The sequence below is a fragment of the Mizuhopecten yessoensis genome, unplaced genomic scaffold (genome assembly GCF_002113885.1).
Source record: "Mizuhopecten yessoensis strain PY_sf001 unplaced genomic scaffold, ASM211388v2 scaffold8387, whole genome shotgun sequence".
NCBI classification, from domain to species: Eukaryota; Metazoa; Mollusca; class Bivalvia; order Pectinida; family Pectinidae; genus Mizuhopecten; species Mizuhopecten yessoensis.
In genome coordinates, this window is record NW_018407522.1 from 416,105 (window position 1) to 436,308 (window position 20,204).

The 20,204-nt window shown below is 35.1% G+C and overlaps 1 protein-coding gene across 4 annotated transcripts in view; it reads left to right on the forward strand.

Annotated features, from left to right (window-relative positions):
- The window catches only part of LOC110455840 (cell wall protein PRY3-like), a 56,609-nt gene extending 39,784 nt beyond the window's left edge, over window positions 1-16,825 (forward strand). For 3 of the 4 annotated variants that reach the window (XM_021506245.1, XM_021506243.1, XM_021506246.1), the window contains exons 4-9: window positions 65-244; window positions 5,097-5,419; window positions 8,906-8,947; window positions 13,729-14,038; window positions 14,423-14,500; window positions 15,310-16,825. In XM_021506245.1, coding sequence (XP_021361920.1) covers window positions 65-244; window positions 5,097-5,419; window positions 8,906-8,947; window positions 13,729-14,038; window positions 14,423-14,500; window positions 15,310-15,464 — 1,088 coding nt within the window. In that variant the 3' untranslated portion in view covers window positions 15,465-16,825. The remainder of the gene's footprint in view (window positions 1-64; window positions 245-5,096; window positions 5,420-8,905; window positions 8,948-13,728; window positions 14,039-14,422; window positions 14,501-15,309) is intronic. The other variant, XM_021506244.1, reaches the window with a different exon arrangement.
- Window positions 16,826-20,204: the final 3,379 nt, after the last annotated feature.

The window sequence follows — 20,204 nt, forward strand, 5'->3', positions numbered from 1 at the left end:
CTTGTCCTATTACAATCGGGGGGAAATGAGAGTGATCAAATGCATAATGTAAAAATGTTGGCAGGTCATTTCACGCAAGTGGTATGGAAAGGGAGTGACGAGATTGGAGTTGGAAAGGCGAGGACAAAGGATGGCAAGATACTAGTGGTGGCCAACTACAGGCCGGCCGGAAACATGACGGGCTCCTTCCGGGAAAACGTACTTCCTCCCAAGGACGGGAAAATCGAACTTCCGGCAGCTAACGGTGAGATTTGTAAATTGTTTATTACAATTGTGTTTGCTCGTTAGCCGTCATAAACGCCATTACTATAGAAAACTAACTCGAGGATATTTATCTAGGAATTTACATTTCCTTTGGATTGTAAACCGACGGTTACATAGACGGACCTTTCCTAGAGACGGAACTTGGATTTTATCCATAGAGACGTGTTAAGTAGATAAATAACCGGTTTGCAAACGACTCCTTACGTTAATGTTTTTATTCGCTAAAGTATGACAACATAAATGAGGTCACTTTCATATGTGAGTATTGATATTTTTCCGATCGAATTCATGGTAATTCTACAATGAAAAATATGCTCATGAAGAATTTATTTTGGCTTTACAAAAACAATGCCTATTATCATAATAGGGTAATAAATCAAAATTAACTACATTTGTATCAAAAGTCATTAACTTCATGACATACATATACAATTTGAATATGTGATATATTTTCATCATTAACTTAAATAATTCATGCATGTCTTTAGGATAAAAAAAAAATCATGCATATCTTTGGGATCAAAATTGACATATAGTATAATTTAACTGCCGATATATTTCTACACATAAAACAAAAAAGGAAATTAAATCTAACTTATGCACCAGCTAGCTGATAAAGCTTGTTTTTGTAGACCAAATACCCTCTAAATCACATTTGACAACATAAACAGCGAAATTAATCCACGGTCAATTTCGTTTTGAATAAATCTTGGTGTGGGTCAAAGTTCTCCCGTTATGTGCTGCCGTTTTGTTCGGGCTGTCATCATAGTACATTGTATGTTGTCGACGCGTTTGATTAACGCGATAACTAACTTGCAATTGATACTGCTCTATATAATGTTTTCACTATACCATATATGGCATATTTCTTTGTTCAAAGTTAGAAACCATGAAATAGATTCTATTCGCTGAATAGATATGCCGTTAACATAACCTACAAACCATTACCGGTATAAATGAGTAAGATGAAAACACGATAATGCTTGCAATTTCTATCATATTGAATTTAATTCACAATGAAAGGTTCAGATAATATTTTTTTCATTTTTTTTTGTATACAGCGTTTCCCTTGACTCCTATTTCCTGTATATTACTGTAAAATAACGTATTTCATTGTAAAACATTTTTACAAACCTAGGACTTCTCTCCCTCCTCTTTAATTGTTTTCTCCTAATGTTTAGAAACGACCCCCGTCTTTGATGCAATGAGTCACAGCCACTCATTGTACAAAAGAGGAAATCTTTATGTATTGGAGGTAGATAAATCCACTTAAATGTCGCTATGGTGTGTTCCGACTAAATAATTACATGGCTTTAGGGACGAATACCGTATGATGTTTACACACAGATTATTTGCCCTTCGATCCAAATACCTCTGTCTCTACTTGGTCAATCTTTATCGTTTTATTGAACTTGTTATAATTTCTGACGAGGTATGACGCTTTGACCGACCACGCTCAGGTAAAAATCCGGGCGTCCCCAATCGCAGCACGCCTTTACTATATCTGCGTGGGTTGAGAAATAGGTACAAAGTTTAAAGGATTTCCGTCGGAATTTCATTCGGACCCCTTTGGATTAAGATCGATCACGTAAGGGTAAGTTAAGCATCTTGAAGTACTATAACTGAGTGTTAATGGTATGGCTACAAATTAAAACGCGTATTAAGAAAATGTTGTCTTAATGACATATGTGTCATATTGATCTTTGCTTAGGTTTCCTGTTCAGAATCGCGCGCTAAGTAATTCCTTTGATGCATTTTCATTTACTTTTCCAAATTGAAAACAATTAATTTTCAAAGGAAAAAAAACAAATCCTTCTTTTGTCGAATAAAATGTCTGTAAAACAATCATATTTTTTCCGTTGACCTGTATGCTTAAGAGTTTGTATAATCTGAAAAATGCTGGAGTCTGAAGTGAACTAAGAATTTTGTTTTCAGCAATACTTTATGAAACTTATGTTAAAGGATTCCTTCAAGTTTACACCCTAATTAATTTTCCTACATGTTTTTTGTTCTTTTCCCGTTAACAAACAATTGTAGAAAGCTTTTTAAGTTTGTAAGGTAAACATATTTGTTATCGAAGTTACAAAAAAACATCTCCTCCTCTGATTTTGGATAGTAGCGCTTTCACACGCAAAGATCACAGGACATGTACGAAGTCAATTGTGCGTTTCTCCATAATTATATTCATGATAATGAGCCTGACCTACTTTTCTTTTTTATGATCGTGCAGATTTTTTTTTATGATACGTGTTTTCGCGTTTTATACTCAATATTGTTCTAGAAAGATGCCATTAACTTCAAATAGAAGATTTGAGATATGATTATCACGTATCATCATAGTCTCCGTGTTGTATATGAATCTTGATGAGTAATGCTGTTAAAACACCTTGTTTGCTGGTTATGTATTGTTGCTGGTTTTTGCACATCAGCAATGGGATGGATGACACTGTGTTCCACCGCCAGCTGGTTATAAGAGATGGTCTTCTCTTTGTATCATAGTTTGGGTTTGCTAAAATATGCAAGTGTCAGTGCGCGCGAACAACAAACAAAATGGCGACAAGGCAACACCATACAATAGAATACATAATTTCATTCAATTTTTCATTACGCCTATCGAAGTTTTTAGCAATTGTATATGACTTTATATTTAAAACGCTAATGAGACGGCAAGCTTGTCACGTGACAATATCAATTCGATTTCAAATACTGATCTCTGATTAGAAAGAGCAATAAAATAATTTAAACAAAATGGTGGCACACACTCAAACCAATTGGACGTAAATTGAGATTTATAACATCAAAACGAACATTACTAAAATAGTCCATTGTAATATTCTGAGTAATTCTGAACAATGTCAGATACAAATATAGAAAATTAATCAGAGCAATTGTTTGAGGATAGTGACAATATGCATGTATTTATCACGTTAAAAGATAGGTCAAGTACAACGAAGGCTGCTAGACAAAGCAAGGCAGGTCGTCACGTGACTTCCACATGTATAACACATTTCCCCTAGTAAACATTTTGCGTTATTGGACTAAATTAGGTTTGCTTTGTATCCACATAGCTTGAGAATGGTCAGGTATTATCATATTGTTTGACCAGCCTGTCATGGATGTGTACCCTTCAAAAGCATTCAATATTGATCGTCATTATCGTCAGTACCATATGTCGCACACCAACACGCAAATTCACTGAAGTATCAAAATAATAAATACTAGATTTCCGTTATAATGTACCTGCCACTGACAACAAAAGCGAGCACCGAACGACATCTCGGCTTGTGTAAATTGTAATTACCGTATGTCAGCAATTCATTGATAACATACTTATCTCATAATTCAATATTTCGCTCTCTAAATATAGCTGCCAAGCATTAGAAAGCGACATAAACAAATCTTCATGGCCTTTCCCTTGTGTTGCAATTTACAATATATGTAAGCAATTTATAAATTTCATTAGTTAAACCTGCCGTCAAAAAATGACTGTTTGCATTTAGTTCTTACTCTCACTACTGAGTGACTGAGACTGTTAGTCACATGTTGTAACCAGGTCAATGGTTTATTGATTTCCGAGCCCCAGTACATAGTCCTCATTGGTCATGCATAACTACCCGACACATCAATATATACGTGTACTAACATAACGTAGGCCTGGTGAGGCGTATTGTCAGGGTGTGCTAGCTCTTACAGGGATATACTTTGTGGACCGGCAATACAAAACGTAAGTACTTTCCTAGAAATTTATATGTATATCCATGCATATCTATGTTCTCGTTTCGCCAGGTGTAGGAATACTTAGATAAAGTCACAGAACGAATCAAATCGTGATTGTTTGTTAGAACATCTCCTGTTTTTATTTTTCCTTTAGGTACAACTACACAAGCCGCAGTGGTATTAGAGTTATATACAAACATAAATTAATGATAAGCTTTCATCTTTTTGCGCTGGGGTTAAAGTTTAGTGACTAAAGAAAATGCAAATTCAATATATTAATAAGAAGGCCCATGTTCATGTCCCGTAAATTATGTTTGATGAATAATTTATATTCCATGATAAGATTCTTATTGTCCTCTCGGACAGACGTAAACACATCACCATTTTTCATCGCCATTAATCAACATGATCTCTACAGTATTCGAAGTTTATTAAGTTTCCATGGTTTGATTGTTAAATTGTCGTACACTATGAATATATTAATGTATAATTGAATCCTTCACAAGGCATATATACCTACTGAAAATGTATGCTATATTATTTGTTTTCCCTCAGAATATTCATGCTTCTTATGAATGTTATATTTTTTCTTTGTGTGTTTACATTGCATATTTGTCTAGTGCATTGATGCTGCGTTTTTTATGAGCTGTCCAATTGACTGTTTGCATTTAGTTCTTACTCTCACTACTGAGAGTGACTGAGACTCATAGTCACATGTTGTAATCAGGTTAATGGTTTATTGATTTCCGAGCCCCAGTACATAGTCCTCATTGGTCATGCATAACTACCCGACACATCAATACCTGTACTAACATAACGTAGTGTCCATGGTTTGAATGTTACATTGTAGTACATTATCTATCTGTATAATTTAGGTCTTTACAAGGCACATATTCAAAACCTTCACGAAACTGTTCAGCATCATATATATATTGCTCCCAAATTATCTAATTGTATTTATCACGATCGTATTATGGCACAGAATCAGCATCAGTGAATTAATCTTAAAAGTTAACGACAATAGAGGGTCTGGTTTCTATGCTTTTTCTCTCTCGATATATTCGTCCTGAAGTTGTTAATCATCTTAAATTATCTCCAATTTTCCTGATTTTCAGACGCACCGAGTGTGGAGCACAAGCAGGGATCTGGTCCATTTTCTAGTCGGTTCGAAAATAAAGATATTCCCTCAAATATGGCAAGCAGAGGTGGTGAGTCCCGTTCTGTCCGTACATTCACGGAAACGTCGGGAAGTGGTGCTAACAAGGTAACGAAGACGGTTGTCGAGGAAACCATCATCAAAGCAGATGGTAGCAAGACCACCAACCGGAAGGAGACCATTACAACCGGGGATTCTGGGTCATGTTCATCGGATATGAAGTCAATTGGCCACCATGATAACAAAGAAAAAGACAAAAAGGATAAGGGAGGCGCCTTTGGGGTAAGCATTTCAAGACACTCTAGTATTGCATTTCTGCAGTTGACGTAAGATTTTTATTTTTCATTACTTTTCTTGTTGCAAATTTAAGACGCTTAAATTAAGTTCAGAACGCATGTAGCTTATTTCTTATTCAAGAAAAAGATCATACTTGTTTTATATCATTTTTGTTATTTGATATCTTTAAAAAAATATCTATTCTTAGCGAGTTTACATATCAAAGCTATTTTTAGCTATTAAAAGTAAAAATAAGTTCACTTAAGCTGGAACACTAGCACTGTCATGTGAAAATGCCTGAACAAGGTGCAACGCTTTTAAAAGCAAATTAAATTTAGATTCGCTATGGGCTAGATGGCGATATTCACCAACATACTTCAGGGTTGTCAATTAAAGTACGATAACCAATGTATATTTAACTGATGTATAACAAAGGGTTCGTGCCAAACTTAAAGCATTAATAGTTTTATTAGTTGTGTAAATGTTTATACATACATCAATCGTTGTGATAAAATAGGAAACCTCGTAAGTGTCCAGTAAACGTAAATAACTAACAATCGTGTGACGTTCTCCCTCCATATACACACACATAAAAATAAATTAAAGTATATATCCTATTAACAGTTTTACAATAAACTACCTTTAATTAGAAAATATCGAACAGTTTAAAAGATATTGTAAGTCATTACTTTGACTTGAAACAAACTCCGTGATTTGCCAGGAGTCGCCATATTGCACAGTAACACACGACCCTAACTGCAGGTAATGTCATTTTATCGTAGGGTTATATTGAAAGGAAGTCTTTCCCACTGAACTTTCTGCCTTAGGTATACATACTATCAACTTATTATTTAGTAGAGCAGGTAATATAAGGTAGTGCTATTGCACTGCCACCACTGTTAAAGCTATACATAATATAAATTTATTAGCGGATGGAGCAGGTAATATAAGGCTGTGTTACCCACTTCCATTTCTGTTTTAGCTATACATACTATCAGTATATCGCAGGTGGTGATATATGTTCGTGTGGACAAGGCATAGCTGATCAAATATCTCCCTGACTTATGATCTCCTTGACTATTCTCCTTCAAATAAGTTGACAAACATAACTCGATTGTAAAGACGATAGAAAGAGACCCATAAAGACAAAGTAGGTCAACCACACTGTTCACACAGTCAAGTTATTTTACAATACACGGATTACTTACGTATAATGTTATACATTTTTTTTCTTTTCTGACTTGTGTAGTTGGAATGTTTTTTAATCAATTTAAGAATTAAAACCGGTGAAGCTTTTCGGATTATCATCAGGAGCTTTATTTACAAAGTTAATCATACGTCCCGGATTCTCTCTAAATTTAATTTACAAAGACATTTAATCGAATATAATTCTACGTTGTCCTTTTTTATAAAAACTAAAAACACGAATGAAATGATCACATGTAATTTATTTCAAGTAAACTTAACGGTAATGATATATTCTAACATGATTATCTATTTACTTAAAAGATTAACGTATGTCATAATTGTTACAGTTAGTTACAACCATTCCTTAAGAAACTCAGTATTGTTATCTTATATATCTATACTAGCATTGTTACCAGTGATCTAAACGTAATGTTGTAGGACGAAATGAGCTCAGACAGACATAGCTTGCTCTATATTCCGACCGACAATCCATTTAATGAGGATTAGAAATGTGGTTCGAATGTAAACTATGTGTTATGCTGCCTATAAAAATATTTCAAAGTTGACAAAGTTCGGTGTAGGCATTTAAATACGTGTTTTAGTCAGTAACGTACATAATAATACTATTTATTGGGGGAGTAAGCTCTTTGTTAAGGACTGATATATTGTAGCTAAAGGCCTTAACACACATTACCCTCCGGTCGTTCCAAAGAGCTCAAACAAAAACACATCCAATAGAAAAAATAAAAACTTGAAACCTTTCATGCATGTTTCAGGGCTTATACACATGTATTTAAACTCGGTTGGTATCGCTGATTTTGAATCACACTTAAATTAGTAACGTGTAAGGGTAGAAAAGGTAATAGATCAATCTGAAATGAGTTCCGGATTAATTAAACTAATCACAAGTACACGTATGTCCTTATACAGGAGTTATAAATCCAGTGTTTCATATCACACTATCATTTTATGAAATAAACAGCCAAGCCGTATTTCTGTCTATAGTTAAAAAAAACAAAAGTCGATACAAATATTTTTAGTTCTCAATTTAACAGTTTAAATAGACACGTTTGACTTACATAACAGAAAATGGCATTTTTTTAAATAGTTTTTAGAAAAAGTTAAGGAAACCTCGTATATTCCTTTGATAGAATAAGATATGAACAAGCATACACCCCCGGTCCGTATAGATGGTTTAACTGCTAGCAAGAAGTGAAAAGCCCTCGCCACAATCGCGAAGGATTTAAAAGCTAATCCGTTGACGTCTATATGACGTTTAGCTCGGAGGATTTTCATTTGGTTCTGTAAATCAATAGCAGTATTGCTTAAGTGTTGGAAATTCGCTATGTTTCATAAGCAGGCCTGAAAATACTATTTCTTCTTACGTTTACAAGAATGAGACGGACAAACGCTGAACATCTCATTTACAAGGTGTTTGCATAATGCCTTACACATTTGTATATATGTTTACGAAACTCTGGAATAATCATTATACATGTATTGTATTTCGAGTTAGATTGAATTTGCGAATAACCTAATGTAAATGTTTATACTATTATTTTAAACAGTTTTACTGTCATTTATCATTTATTACCTAATATACACTTACCGCAGTATCGCCTTACACAATTGCGGTGTATTATGATCCGATGTGTTGCATTCAAGAATGCCTCACACTAGTTTTCGGTGGTGTCAGACAGTCGAATTAATGAAATCAATAAGAGTACATACTAGTCTGCGGTTACAGCGTGTCGAAATGTCTGATAAACATTGGCCTTGCTATTGTCTAGTGGCCTTTGACCCCTGTTCAGCATCACCATATAGTTCCCCGTGGTCAGCGGCTGTATCGCAATGAAATGCAAAACCGCAATTAGTGTAAGATGTTGATCGGATTGGGTGTACATTCTAACACCATAAAACGATCAGATATAAGTCTAAGTGCTCCTCTTTAGTATCTTACGTAACATCATCACGAACAACCATGTTGACCAGAAAGTGTTATGCTAGATGTACAATTTTGTACATTGCACAGTACTATTCCATTTAAGAGGTTTGACACAACGTATGATCAATTACTTCGGTTTTGTTTACATTATTTTTGCCTAATTGCTATAAATAAATTAAATCAATGGAAAACATTCAGAATCAAATAATATTCAACTAACAATTGTTTCAAAAAATGAATTTGAAACATAACTGCGGGAGTTATTTCCCTTTAAATGAATAATTCTATTGAACTAAAACACACTCACCGTTATCATCTTATTCCAAAATAACAGCTAATTTTTATTGTATGCTTATCAGGCAGACATACCTATCGAGGATCTCCGTATAAAGGACGATGACGTAAGTTAAAGTGTTGTGTCACGTGGGGTTTGACCACGCGCCTTTTCGTTGGTGACGGTATTGTGTGTATGATTTCATTACACAAGTTATGTAAACTAACGTTTTTGTGTGCACAATGTCATGTTTTGTTGTGAATAACATCACAGGTTTTGTTTTTAACCTCACCCATTGTTGTTTATTTATATCGGCACAAGTGGAAGTTCTTTTCCTAAAAAAACGATTTACAGTTTCACCAACTATAACTCATTCTAAACTAACCATCAATAACTTCTTGTTATGATTCACGTAATAATGTCCATGATATCAGGGTTTTCGTGGATGCGAGTGGTAAATTTCATCAACAAAGTTAAGGCTTTGCAACACCTTTTTATGCTTCATACCATCAAAAATACAGTAGTTATAAAGAGTTATGAATGCATACTAACAATAGACATTTAAAGAAACCCAAACAAACAAAATCGTTGAGAGTTGCTTCCCTTTCTAGTTTTTACATGTATCCATTATAACAAACGATTGTTTTTATTACGATAACAAATATCACATATATCATAACCAGCATGCTTATATTTTATAAAAGATATAACGTTATATATATATATTTTTACTACACTAATACTAATCCGGTAGCTTTTGTGCTTCCGTGTTCCTGTTAATGAGGTACCCCGACCGTGAAATACAACTATTTTCCTGTGTGATAGTGTTGTGCTGACGCGCCGTAAAGTTTACCTTGTGGCCTTGCCCATATACATTGTATTACTAATATTCCGTTAAGCTATCAAAGCAAACACAGTGCAGAAATTATGTTATGGCAAAATTTAATATAGAAAATCTTCAAAAACTGAATATACCTTCTTTTATATGCACTTAACAAAAGCGGTTACATTGCAATAATGATAATGTTGGAAGCTTTAAATGTTATACATTTGAATAAGTATCCCTACTACGTTGTATGGATATCATCGATTCACGTGCACGGTCATAAATAGCGATACACATCTTCATGTGTTTTCTCTTGTGAAACAACATATGGCGTTATAGTATGTATATGGCATGGCATACACGCAAAAAAACATCATTAGTGTGGTATCATCTAAAACATCTTCACTCCATCACGATACATCACGTGACTTATTCAGATAGCGTCAGTCACATCCATGACTTAATTAGGAATATTTGTTTTTCCTATGTACTCAGTTTGTTGATATTGATTACTGTAATGCTTCGTTGTTTACTCGCTTTTATACATTTCTCTATTTTCGTGGTCGACAATAACCAGTATTAAACTATCAGTATAACTAATGAAATATTGAACTTAATAAAAAGGAAGTGGTACATTATTTAACTAACATATCACTGACGTTTCGGTTTGAGTTTAAACTGCATTATTAAGTAAAATGAAATGAATGAATTAAACACCTTATTTATGCTATTATAAGTTATGCTCTGTATGTTGTTACAAGTTAAACATTGTATGTATCATATGGACATCAATAGTAGATTGATATGTTGCTAACCATATACATAATATATCTGTTATTTATAAATATCACTGCATTTACCAAATTTAATTAAAGCTTTTTTTTCATAATAATAGAAAATATAATTTCCTTACTTTGTTTTTACACATTCTTCACTCTTATTCTGTGTAGACGCACACATCATAACAACATGATTTTGTACATTGTCACCATCAACATGTGGTGACTGTTGTGTTGCTTAGCACCTTAATTGCAATATCAATAAGAAATCTTTAACACAGCAGACTGATGGATGTTTATTTTATACCATGATAACAACTTCTATTTATAGTAACATTTAGCTTAAGCAAAATATTATGGCAAACACACATTATAGCGACGTGATTTGCACTTTGTATGTGTACACTTTATAAAGTTTAGAGATCCATGTATGCAAAACATCCTGTTATATCGACTGATTATTATAAACCATATTGGAAAAACAAAAACTGTCATGTCATGTTCTTCTATTCCTTACACAACGGTGAAAATATGGCAGGGAGATTTTTCTCCATAAGCACAAATCCATTTATGATTACATAACGAGAAGCAAAATTAACACGTACTGTTTATTGGACGGAAATGAAACTGTAACTAGTAACCTTCTTGTATGACGCCGACTGTCCATCTACTGGATTGTGATCAACACGGTATATGAGTAGAAAGCTTAACATTGTTTTCTTGTTTTCGTAGAGTTGGTTATTGATAGTTTATTAAATTCACGATTTTTATATCGTCAGGTCAGCAACTGACATGTCTTGTTGTCTTAAAAAATGTTCGTTGTTGAATTTATTAACAAAACTAATTTAAAGGAAATATGTAAGGAAAACAAAAATAAGAATATTTACGCAAAAATAAACCGGCCTCGAAAATTGCCATGTGTGCAGTATCCGGTTCTCGGTCAATAGAGTGTTGTTAACACGTAATACTTGTCGTTCACCAGGGATGTATATAATACACGTGTAATTATTATATGTAGTAACAGCTGTGTATGTAAATCACACGACGACACGTGTTGGTACTGCTGCTTGCTATGTAGGGTCTGTGTTAATGTGGTGTAGGACGGTACACACAAATCTAAGGTTCGGCTATGGTGGCGATCAATATTGAAACAATGTATTCACATAAATTATATGGATATTCATTACACAGTGTTTACGTATTAAATATTTTTTATAGTTATTGTATTTTAATACAGGAAAGAAAATAAAAAATACCCGATTATGTTTCAATGTGAATTTTAGGAATTTGTGCATAAAAGATTGGTAAAAGGAAAAAAAACCCACCTTTAATTGCATAACCGTTATTTCCGTGATAAAATTCAAATATTTTTGTATCCCCTCGTTCCTTAATTATTAGTTCTACAGTGTTGACGCTGTGGTATATGCATTTGATAAAAATCTGTAATTGTTTATGCTACTGTCAATCGAGATTGGTTAACATAACTTATAAGCTGTTGTAGACCTTATCAAGCTATCTTGTATCTGTGTATATGAGTAATATATCAGCTGTTGTCATTTATAAAATATATGCATACATCGAAATGATGAACGGCTAGACCTCACACAATCACATCACTGATTGATTCATCTTTGCTGCTGCTTCAACTCATGTCTTCAGTCAGCACATACTTCCTTTTAAAAGTAATATCTGAAGCATGCTACATAAATATCTGAATTATATAGTATATTGTGACTTCCAAGTTCCACTGTTACCATCTTTTCCTATAGACTGAGATCTGATATTCTGTTTGTTGAGGTTATTGACAGGTTTTCGAATCAACTGTGTCGTCATTTATATGTATTAAAATACTGATACTAATGGAAAAAGCTAACGATACTGCAATGTGATACATTATCCGAGTCTCTGACCTCACAATCTTCAAACACACCAGAGGAACATGTCTTAACGTATCTTTTATCAGAAATGAATTTAATCCGCGGTAAAACACAGGGAAATAGAAATTTCTTATCGGGGTAGAATTTGTTGGTTCAGTGAACCTGATAGTGGTTGTTATCGGCGTGAAGGGTTGGCGCGTAGCTCCAATATATATTTCACATACAGTAGCCCTTGTGCGAAAACAAAATTATCAGCATTCGTCTCATAAGTTTTTGGAGTAATCTACTGTTATAGACAAAGGCAGGTGGCTCGGTGTCATAGTGGGATAGATGTTAATGATTTACAGGTCATCAGCAGATAACACAACTTTCTATAAACACTGGTCAGTTGTATATAACGTCTTCTGTTGTAAGCTCGATGTTAAAGAGTCGAGGTTAGTACGTATGTGGTGTGTTACTGTAGCTACGGAGTCGCGTATGGTTCAGAATCAAACCTTTGCTACATGAGACAGCAGTTTTTTGATTTTAGATATTTTTCGCACAGTTGCATGGTTCGTTGTGTGTTATCATTAAACACAGATCAGACTTTTACACGTTCAAAGTATCTCAATTTTCGTCTTAATATCCTACTAGTTGATCGACTTTGTGAAGCTGTAACCACAGGAAATAAGTGTCCAGTGTCTACTAGGATAGAAGCAAGCAATTGTTTGTATGGGAACACTTACCTGGACGGTAATTGGTGTAGCCGAGGTATTTTGGATGGATTTCTGTACAGTAATTAGGTGTACCAGCATGACACACACAAGGCGTATATCGGTACAACAGTAAGTAGGCAATCTGATAGCGACAGTGAACGGGGGCAATATGTTACATACAGGACTTATTTTTCCGGATTTTATCTGTGACATAATACCAGTCCTCCTGATGGAAATAACAAGCGCCGAACTGTTTGCATTTTATTACTGGATTTAACATTTATGTATTTATCAGGGAAAAAGATGTCTTGCGTGGCGATTACATTTCTGTAACATAAGGGTTTTTGTGTGCGCGTGTCTTTCTACACAAGCTGGTGTAGTACATTAGCTATCGGTCAAACAGTGTCGAGGATCCCAGGCAATGATTTAATATACGAGGTAGTTGGAACATTTCCCGTGAGATCCAATGCCAAACATATGTGGGTTTAATGAACCGAAACACACAGTCTAGCTAAACGAAGGATCTTTGTGGATGTTGTGCTGGATACCAGATCCCTTTTAACACGTGCCGTTATACCGCGAATTAAAACAACCCAGATATTAGGACTTCAGCATCTACTGACAGTAGCATCGATATTTTAGTGGATTTGGAATTATTTAAAATACACAGAAAGAGAGCTACTTCGTTGTTAACGTCTATTTTCATAGCAATGCCTTGTTTTCCATTCCAGTTCTTTAAAAAGGACAAGAAGGGGAAGAGATCAAGCTCAAGTTCATCCGACTCAAGTCCAGAACGGGAAAAGAAACCTCAAAAAATCAAAGAATTCATCGATGACGCTGTGAAAACTCATAACGAACTCAGGAAAAAGCACGGCGTTGCTCCTTTAAAACACAGTAAAGATCTGTCGGAATTTGCCCAAAAGTGGGCGGAACACCTCGCCGCTAGCAACGGTTTCCAGCACAGTGATTGTCAACACAAGGGAGATAGACTCGGGGAAAACATCGCCTGTAAATGGTCCTCGGGATCAGCAGATTACTCTGGTAAGTGACATACAATCAGAGAATATTTATATTTTAACATCAATGTATAACACGAAGTAAACAACCCATTTGGTTATTTTGATGCATGTAGCACGGGATCTTAATAGATCGTTACCTTGCAATCATTACCAATTGATACCCATAGTTGCTCATCATTTTCTCTCATGTGTTTGTTTATTTCTTAATATTAACTGTTAATTCGATATGGAAATAAAACAAAAATAATAATAAAAGTCTTAGTGCGTATTTTTTAGTTGTACAGACCAAAAACGACGTTCACTTATTTACTTATGTATTAATGCTGAAAACGTGTGATCTATACGATGCTAGATCAAAATCCAATTTAAGATAATATACACTTAAGACTGTTTGCTTCATCAACAGGGAAGGACGTGACCGATTACTGGTACAGTGAGATAGAGAAACATGACTTCAACAGTGAACCGCGGACCTTAGGATCCGGTAAGTAGTATGAACCGCGGACTTTATGATCCGGTGTTTAGTGTGAACCGCGGACTTTAGGATCCGGTAAGTAGTATGAACCGCGAACTTTAGGACCCGGTAAGTAGTGTGTTCCACGGACTTTATGATCTGGTAAGTATTTGTGTTCCACGGACTTTAGAATCCGGTAAGTAGTGTGTTCCACGGACTTGAGGGTCCGGTTAGTAGTGTGTTCCACGGACTTTAAGGTCCGGTAAATAGTGTGAACCGCGGACTTTATGATCCGGTAAATAGTGTGAACCGCGGACTTAAGGATCTGGTTAGTAGTATGACCCGCGGACTTAAGGATCCGGTTAGTAGTGTGACCCGGGAACCTTCGGATCCGGTAAATAGTGTGAACCCCGGATTTTAGAATCCGGTAAATAGTATGAACCGCAAACATTACGATTCGGTAAATAGTGCGAACCTTGGACTTACGGATCCGGTATGTATTTTGAACCGTGAACTTTAGGATCCGGTAAATTGTTTGAACCGCGGACCCAATCGTCCGATGTTTTGTTTGTGGAGCAGATCGTTAGATTTGGTTAGAAATGTCAACTGCGTACCTTAAATTCAGAAAAGTGAAAAAACAAACGAGTAACGATTGCTTTTATGTTTTGCCTTGCTATGATACTTTAACACATTCATTCTATTGACACTTTCCAGAGTCCGACCTCATGTGTCTTCGCTACCAACTAAACATCCCCATGTTTGATATTATATGTATACTTATAATTAAAGATTCAAGATAATGACTTCTAATCAATATTTTGATTTTATTTGTTGTTTAGGACATTTCACCCAGGTTGTATGGAAAGGCAGTAAAGAAATGGGAATTGGCAAAGCCAAAAGTTCGGGTGGAAAAGTCTTGGTTGTCGCCAGTTACCGCCCCGCTGGAAATCTAGTCGGTACATTCTTAGAGAATGTTCCACCACCGAAAAAGTGAAGCAAAGACTTTTAAGACACTTTCAACTTATTAAGGAAATAATGGTTACGTCATTTTATAGATGGACATACTTGTGTATTAAGTCGTGTACTATTGTAGTTCACAATCATTTTGTTATGTACAGTTTTGTGGATGAATGGATCTGATTGTTTCACTGTTTAGCTTAATTAATTACACATTGTGTCACCATTGAGTCAGATTTTGAGATTCTGTTTGTGTTTTGATCGCAATAAGTGTGAATCCATTCATGACTACGAGGTGATGTGAATATCATTTTTTCAGAGAACATCGCCAGATTTTAATTTGTCTTTATACATTCTTGAGCTTATGAAACAATTAAAAAAAAATCTGATATGAAATATTAAAGTAAGAGTATATTTTTCGAGTAACTGCTGAAATTCGTACATTACCTTAATGTGGCGTGATATGTTCCGTTACAGTTTTAATTAGAGTTAACTCCCTTGTGTGTTTATTTTTCAATATCTATCGCTTTTAACAATGTTGTTCGTTTATTAACTAATCAAGTTAACATCAACATTTCTGATGTCTCTAATTGTGTAACTCTCTTTGAAAGGCGATACATAACAAAGAAAGATAGGGTACATTTTGATTAAAATACCCAGTTTATATACGTTGCATGAAAACTACATTCCAATGTGTTTGCCTTCTATTCTGTGATACGAATCCGTTTTATATACATAATGTAATAAGCGTCAAATGATAAAAAAAAAAAAAAATGTTTTTCTTAACAATATAAGAGTCCAATTTTATGATAATGCTGTTTTAAATGTTTATCATTCTTATCATTTTTATGAAAAAAAGTGCTTTTCGTTTCAATAAGCATTAAATTATGTATATATATGTGAAAACATTGTGTCTAAAACTCCTGTTTTTAGTGCTACCTTTTGCCAAAAAAAAATTGTGAGCCTATATTTCATTGTTTCATAATCGTGAGGCTTTAAACTAACGAAAAAAAAAAAATAAAAAAAAATAACGTTTTATGTAATTATCATTTAGATAATTATGGGATTTGTATTCGGAATCTGTTTGAATTCGCGAATTATTTTAACTATACTTTGTTGTCTTTTACATGCACACCATCCCGATGTTTAAGGCTGCGTCTCTGTGTTGTTAAGGGTATGTTTATTATAATATCTGGCTGTTGTAGATAAATATGAATTATTATGGGAGACAATGGCAACTGCCAAGCAATACAACCCATATATTATTGTATTTTTACAGAACAAAAAACATGTATTGTTTGTGTATTCTTACGACGCATGTGTATTGAATGCGGGATTCTCGATACATGGATATTTTATTCTTCAGAAGAAATGAACAAATAAAATATTTTATTCACATATTGTGTTCTTTATTCTAAAGTTGATATCAAATCTTCTATCATTACTTATCACTTTACTTATCATATAGCTATCATACGGCCGTGTCATATATATGGCAATACACACGTGTAATAAAACCCCAATGCTGCGATTGGTCAAATTGTGGATTTTCCATTTATTTCTTATGCTTTATCAGCGACGATGGAGTCCTTCCAGGATCAAAATCTCTCTCTCTCTCTCTCTCTCTCTCTCTCTCTCTCTCTCTCTCTCTCTCCGAAAATTGGTCCATTTTTACAAAACATGCAGAACATATCACACTTACGCTTCATGAGCACGTTCACTTAATTGTACACATGCAATGAGACATTAGTCAAGTTTTATCCTATCTCGACAAAATCTTAACTTTTGGCGTCTTCAGCTACAGGTATCGGATTAAGAGAGCTCATCCTGATATTCTTATCTCCATATCCATCACTATAAGAAGTGCATAGGTCAAGAATGTCCATATACATTTCTGTATAATGGATCTTTTCAGAACGAAATATGTCCACTAAGCCCATCAACTAAGTTTATTTTACTAGAAATCTTAATCAACTACAAAATATCAATATGCTGCCTCGATACATCTTATTGCATTCAAATGTATTCATATTTAAATATTTAAATCGTATATACGTACGGAAAAAACGGTATGGGATATCTACTTAACCCTTTCACCACTGTAGATCATTATGGACTCATCCAGATCAATGCATGGTAGAGTCTACAAAAGTAACATAGAGGTGAAAGGGGTAATGTAAAGCAGAACTTGAGAAATCGACACATTGCATACACGCGGTTTATGGAGATGTGACGTGTGGGAGGTAAGTTCTATATACGAAATACGGACATCTATATGATAAGTAACAACGGGGTCCTCTCTAAAGTAAGCATAAACAATGCAATTTGTCCGTCTGTCTGTCTCTCTGGAAACAATGGATGGGTAAGGATGAAAGGATGGATTGGTGGATGGATTGAGATAATCATGAGCAAAGTTTTGAAGAAAGCAAAATAATTAATTTATGAAAGTATATCAATGCATTAAAAGCAACGACACGTTTCATCTGACGTATCAGATGTTTGTATTACATTGTCTATTTAACTGTCACTTTGTTTATGTGTTTCTTAACTCCATATAGACCGGAGCATCATAAAAATGTTATATACGCATTTTTTTAATCACAACAACTCTTATTATTAAAAGATGAATAATGTCAGTAAATTTCAATGACATTATAACTGTACATCAGAATTTGACGTTCAAAGGGAAGTAACTCAAGTTACATCATCTCCTATACAGAGTTTTGTTTTCTCACGGCTGTAAGGCATTTGATGTTCCTGATGAGAAATGCTATGCATTACCTTAGCTACCTTGCTTTTGTGTAAAACGTGGATTTGAAGTGTCCAAACCTGTCGCCATGTATGCACTTCATTAGGAGACTGCCATTATGCGTTCTAATCTAAATCTGAATTCATCTTCTGTAAAATAATGTCTGCACTGTATGAGTCAAATAGCACGATTAATTCTCTTAACGATTCTAACCGGCTCTGTCAGAAAAGTAAACTAACAACTGACTGTTAGAAGTAAGTCTGGTCCTCTTACGATCTTTATCTTTATATAGTGTATTTATCTAGTGGCTACAGTGAACTACGAAGCGATCCGATCCTCTCCAGAGCGGGGTTGAAAGCTTGTTGTACCCTGTACGAATCAAAATAATTCCGTATCGTGCGACGACTGTCGCCTAAAATTTCGTAACAGACGTCTACAAGGGTGTGAACAATCCGATGTAGATCTCCTTCGTTCTCGTCATCTTCAGGACGATATCTTGACGAAGAGCGTCGTGTCGTCTGCTGGTCATTTCCAGCTCATCATAACATAAAAAACTGAGAAACGAAGCATACGACAGATGAGGGATCATAACACAAAACGGATTATGTTTTACCTCTGGTCGTATTTGTGGCAAGGAAAAATCCAGTATGTCCCTTCGAAATGAAACAATTGATTTTGTAGCATTGAATTTCTTAAATATAGAGTAGCCCCGTCCACAGAACAGACGTTGGTATTTCTTTAGGCCCTTTACTGAACCCTATCAAACAGTGGTGTTTTGCGAGTATATCGTATCTTCGCAAATTGAACCTGCTTTTCTAAAATTCCCCACCAAAAAGAAAAACGTTGCTATATTCAACGGCGCAGAGCATATCAAGTCGAAGAAAGATAGGAAGGTCTTGCATATCCTTAAATTACATACTTCTGCCGTCGGATGACAACACGCACATCGCGGCGTAGTAGGTTGCGAAGACATCAGTTTCTGATCGGGCGGCCATCAGAAGCTCATTTGATTTGTGGATTCCTCTCATGTTCTGAATTCCACTATTGAAATCAATGTGGTTGACACATTCGGTAAATAACACGTGATCACGTCTGCACTCGAGACGCACGTTATCCGACGCTGAGGGACCTGGAGCCTGGCTACATATTTGATGAGTAAACGATAAACTGGACTTATCAACAAATTGCATGACAATATTCAGAACTTTTCTTCTGTTTTCAAACAGGCTTGAAACCACACTGCTATGCTTGTATCCTGCCATAAGGACTGAGGTGTAGTCTCGAACATAAGTGTTTTCATAAAGTATCAACACAAAATATCATCGTCGGCATAAATAGTACGCAGAGGTATTTTTTATGTTTTTCAAGAAATGCTTTAACAATCCGTACACTTTGAATTGTAAATGTCCAAAGGAATGCACTGACAGCCTTTCCGAGGTTACAAACGATATCCTCCACTGAAGAAATGTGTCTGGAGACGTTTTATCTCCATCAGGAAGGAAATAGCAGCATCTACGTTTGATTTTGTCAATGAGGGCGGCATTTGGCCACCTATGGATTTTTGGTCGGTGTATTCGTCTGTATTCGTCTGCTTCTGCCGGCCATGTGTCCCACGGAAACGACTCCGCTGTATCAATACTTACGCTGATCTCGTCATTCTTAAACGCGTTACATGGAACATTTGATATCATTGTCAAGTCTTCCCGACTGCTAGTTGCATCTAACGTGTATTGTCTGTATATATCGCTTGAAATCATGATTGCATAATCTTTCGGAACCGTGGCACTTTTCAATGCTTCTGAGTGTTCCCGCTCAAGATGTTCCAGCTCCAAGGTTACGTATCCCGGTCTGCTTTTTTTAGTCGGTCGTTTTATCTTATTTTTTCTATATATATATAGCAGCTAGTTTTTAAGTCGGTCGTTAATCTAATTTTTTCTATATTTACTTCCTTCACATAGACATTTAATCCCTTTTTATTATATATATATTTATTTATATATGGGGCAAAGAAGTAATTCCAACAGTGTG